General features: G+C 51.0%; 1 protein-coding gene across 1 annotated transcript; it reads right to left on the bottom strand.

Moving 5' to 3' along the window:
• Positions 1 to 994: 994 nt before the first annotated feature.
• On the bottom strand, positions 995 to 4,472 carry LOC102874449 (INO80 complex subunit E-like). Its single transcript, XM_006903492.1, has 5 exons — positions 4,392 to 4,472; positions 4,161 to 4,231; positions 3,910 to 3,962; positions 1,223 to 1,301; positions 995 to 1,127 (listed from the first exon to the last, which is right to left on the bottom strand). The coding sequence occupies exons 1-5, from the start codon at positions 4,470 to 4,472 to the stop codon at positions 995 to 997; spliced, it is 417 nt and encodes a 138-aa protein (XP_006903554.1).
• Positions 4,473 to 4,602: the final 130 nt, after the last annotated feature.

Raw genomic sequence — 4,602 nt, 5'->3', positions numbered from 1 at the left:
ACTACTGCGTTTACAGCAACTAGGACAGATAAGTGGGATGCTCAAAGAGCACTTGCCACGATCGAGTTAGGTCACTCAATTTACAGATGCAGAATCTGTCTGAGGCCCAGGGTGGGTCACAGAGACTTATTCAAGGTCATGGCTTTCAAACGGTAGGGCCTTGGCTGGAGCCCAGATCCCACAACTCTGGTCCCTCCTCTGGGCTGCCGGGCATCACAGATTACCCCCAACAGGTGGAAACCAAGCCGTGCTGCTGGCCACACTGCAGCAGGGTGAGTGCTGGCCCCAGGAGTCTTCACTCCAAGGGGTACCAAGGCAGTTCTGCCCTGACTCGTGGCCACGATGAGTGAGGGTCAGGACCTCTTGGAGCTTTGCCCTGGCCTGGGACCCAGCAGCCCCAGATCAGTCATGCAGAGCTCCAGGACTGGCTCCCAGCCCGTCCTGAGCCTCCCTCAGGGCAGCTGTCCTCCTGCTGTTCTAGTCCCTCCCTGGTCTCCCCAAATCAGGATACCTTGAGTTTCCGGGGCAGGCGGGGCCGTTTCTCCCGTTTGGGCCTTGGGGGGCTGGGCTCAGGCAGCTGCAGGGCCAAGTAGTCAGAAGGGAATGGGGGGTAGGTGGGGGAAGCCAGCTGCTGTGGCAGGATCAGGGAGATGGGCATGGGAAATGGAGTGGATTGGGGTGGAAGGGTGAAGAGGAGAAATGCAAACAGGGAGAATGGAAAAACAAAAGAGATGGTGATGAGTGCAGCTCCCCCTGACTCCTGAGAGGAGGGAGGGGACAGCAGGACTGTCCTGGGGCCTGCTCTCCTCAGCCGTGTCTGTCCCCAATTCCTACACCACACAGAGGAAGTGGGCAGCCCCAACTCACACCCTCCAAGGGTGCTTGCTGGCTACACCTAGACATAGATCCCCAAAGCTGAACTGGCTTCACCCCAAAGCCTGGGCCTTTACCCACAATTCCCACCTTCTTCCCAGGTATCTTAGTTTACCGTTTCTCACCCTTGACCCCAACTCACCGAGCTCAGGTATGGGGAAGGGGCCCCAGAGGCCTGAAGTGGAAACCCTGTTGAAGAAGGCAGGGAGAGGCTGGAGGGGGATGGGGCACCCCCCAGCGGAGGGCTTCTCTTCCTGGAGAAAGGACAAAGAGAAGGTCAGAGACGTTCAAGAGGCCAGGTATTCTACCCCTAACCCACCCCCAGAGAGAAATGCTGGCTTCTTCTCACCTCTTGGGGGCTGGTGTGTCTGACAACTTGGGTGTCCCCTCTGTTTCACTGTTATCTGAAGAGGCAGTGGCATCTGAGTCTGTGAGAGGGGAGGGGTGATTTACCATGGGGTGCAGGCCCTAGGCAACCCTAGAGGGGTGTAACCCCAGTGGATGGGGAAATTCAAGGAAATGTGAGCCCTCAAAAAGGCACAGCTTCTTCCCCTCCTACCTCCTGCCCACAGCAGCATGGTTGCCATGCATTTCCTATGTGACAGGTTCTCTGGTAGACACTTTCATTCACCATCTCTTCTCCCCATGAGAAAAACTATCTGAGGGGGCAAGAGCCTCGTGCTCATCAGTCTCACCTCCCCCCGCCACTCACTACCCACTGCAACCCCGGAAGAACCTGTAACAGAAACCTGGTCGCACCTTCCCTGATATCCCCATCAGCGAACATTCAAAGAGCATTTTACTGATATCCCCATCAGCGACCATTCAAAGGGCATTTTAACTTGTCCTCAACCTACCTTTCGGGTTTAAAAAACACTCCAAACTTTTTACATCACCCCAAACTGCTTCCTCAAGAAATTAATTTCTTGCCCAGTTGCATGCCACTATTTAAAAGGCTTGCCACTGACAGACACATCAACTGGTACATTTAATATATACTATTCTGAAATGTCTTGGAGAGGGTGCAGGGGGAGTGCCCTGTGGCGGCATGAATGATGATGCTTTACTTCACATACTTTGGGTATGTTGCTGGAAGGGGTTGTCCTTGGAGAAGGACATGAAGCTGGGAAGGGTGGAGGGTTGGCGAAGGAAAGACCCTTGACCAAGTGAATGACACGGTGACTTGCTTCAGTGGGTTCTTGTGTGTTAGGAAGTGTGAGGATGGCAGACGATAAAGCAGAGTTCAGATCTTCTGTTCGTAAGATCATTATGAATCATATTTGACTAGACGGCACCTAACAATAACACCACTCCTAATTTCCCTGCTCAGATGTTTCTTCTTTGTTTTTTGCTCAGATGTTTCTTAACAAGCTGGTTAAATGATTTCTCTGTCAAGTCTCCCAAACCACCATGGGCCTGGTTAATTCCTGGCCCTCTCAGAGCTCTCTACTCTCACTTGTTACAGGCTTCCACACGCCGTGCTGAGAAGCACCAGGTGTGGGTGTCCCACTGGAGCAGGATAGGATAGGAGTGGTGGTAGGTTACATCTCTGGACCTTGCTTCTCAGCTTTAATCTATTCTGACTGAGAACATGGTGGGGTCTCTTACATCTCCTGCCCTGAATTATCACTCAACCGAAGTCAAAGACCTTAGGGAAAAAAAGAACAGGCAGAAAATGAGAAGTTTAAAAAAAGCCAAAGTTCTGAATAGGATCTACAGGACCCAACCCTTACGTAGTCTCTAATCTTATCCATTATCCTTTTTTAAAAAAAAACAAAACAAACAAACATTAAGCCAAATGGGGCACTGTATATTCCAAGAAAGCACTATTTCTTCTAAAACCTAAGCCGTATGTGGCAGTAGTTTGCTGACTCCAGTTCTAAATCCCTACCTAGAGGCATCGTGAAAAGAGGTGTGTGACATGGCTTCTGAAAGTGCCACAGTAGGACAAGGCCACAAAAGCCCAACTCTGGGGCTTTTGGAAACTGTGGATCACAATCCTTCAACAGGTCCTGAAATAATTTCAGTAGTTTGCAAAGAGCACTGAAACAAAAAATGTCTAGAACGTATAGGTATAAACTGCAGGAAGTAATCTTAACACTGCTTCACTGAACTTTGTTTTAGAAGTCTTAAGGAAACTCAACCTTTATATAAAACACAAAGCTCTGTATGTTGGCCCTTCTGCATTTTAACTACACCTGGCTTGTTTCACCCTGGCATGTCTTTTTTTTTTTAAAAAAATTTTATTATTATTATTTTGTGTGTGTGTGTGTACCGTCAAATCGGATCTGACTGGTTCAGGAGGAGAGTGTCCCTCCTTCCCCGGCAGAGCATCTGGTGGATTCGAACCATGCGCCTCTGGGATTGCAGTGCAGCTTCTTGCCACTAGGCCACCAGAGCTCCCCTCACCCTGGCATTTCTAATTGTTATTTCCTTCTCCTAAAAAGCTCTCACTCATATCCTCACAGGACTGGGTTCTTCCTAGACTCTAGGTCTCAGCTTAAATGTGACTGTCCTAAGCCTATTACTTGCCTTCGAGCCTTCAAATGGTCTACAAGCTAAGATGGCTTTTGATTTTCTGAAAATACTGTAAAAAAAAAAGTATTTCATGACATATGAAAATTATAAGTCAGAACCCGTCTCACAACTTAAAGTACTATTTGACCCTATTATAGAAAAAGCTTGTGAATCCCTGCTCTAACCTAGTCAATCACGACCATTAACCCTGCTTTCACAACTTTCAAGTCTTTATCTAAACGTCTAACTTAGTTGTCCTCCTCCCGGCCGCTAGAATATGAGCTGTTAAGATGCCACGGGACTGGTCCTGCTTGGTTACTGCTGCACCCCGTCCCAACAAGCACTGTTCCAAGCACAGTGCGTGACAAACAGCAGAGATGCTCAGTAAATCCTTGGAAGAATGACAGGGATGGAAAGCGAACAAAAGAAACTCTGGAAGCTGCACAAGCTCCCAAAAGCCTAAAAGGAAGGACCGGGAACACCTGCTGGCCTCCGTCAATTTCTCGAGCCCGTGCTCACCAGAAGAGTCTTCATCCACGTTCTCGTACTGCAGAAGCCGATCAAGGAGGAAACTGAGGGGGAGACCGGGAAGACAAGAGGGTTGATGCGCTTTTCAGTTATTCGCTCGCCCTGGGGCCCTCTTCCCTCCTCACGGGCTAACAGGCTGCTCGACACAGCTTCGAAGGAAGCACTGGGCCTCCCTGGCCCCATCTCAGGATAAGAAGATGCGCAGGTGACCCCTCCCCACCCCACTCCCCGGAGTCCCTCACCTCTTGTCCCGGGACACCTTCAGCAATTTCCTCTGCGCCTTCCTTAGCTCCTCCTGGAAGCACTCATGTTCCTGCACCACGAAAAAGGGGGCCACTGAGCCAATGGCCGTGCCTGATGGGCCCCAGAGGCCAGCAACAGCTCTCTCCACCCTTTGTATGCATGAGTAAACTGAGGTTCCCCCCAAAGCCAGGCCTCGTCATGCACAACCTCTTCTTCCTCCCGGTACTCACGTAGATGAGAAACTTGAGCTTCCGCTTCAGGTTCCGGTATTTCTTCTTGTAGTCCACCTCGCCATCGGCCGGCCCGTTCATGACCGGCCGCAGGAGCAGCGGCCCGGTGCCCGCTACCCCCGGGCCGGCTCAACCGGACCTCGACTTCCGGAGATTCCGCAAGGCTCTGCCCGGGCGGGACTACAACTCCCGGCGGCCCTCGCGCGCGGGT

Source organism: Elephantulus edwardii, unplaced genomic scaffold (assembly GCF_000299155.1).
Source record: "Elephantulus edwardii isolate Elephantulus edwardi_28Jun2011 unplaced genomic scaffold, EleEdw1.0 scaffold02444, whole genome shotgun sequence".
NCBI lineage: Eukaryota > Metazoa > Chordata > Mammalia > Macroscelidea > Macroscelididae > Elephantulus > Elephantulus edwardii.
This window is presented reverse-complemented; position numbering and strand designations above follow the sequence as displayed.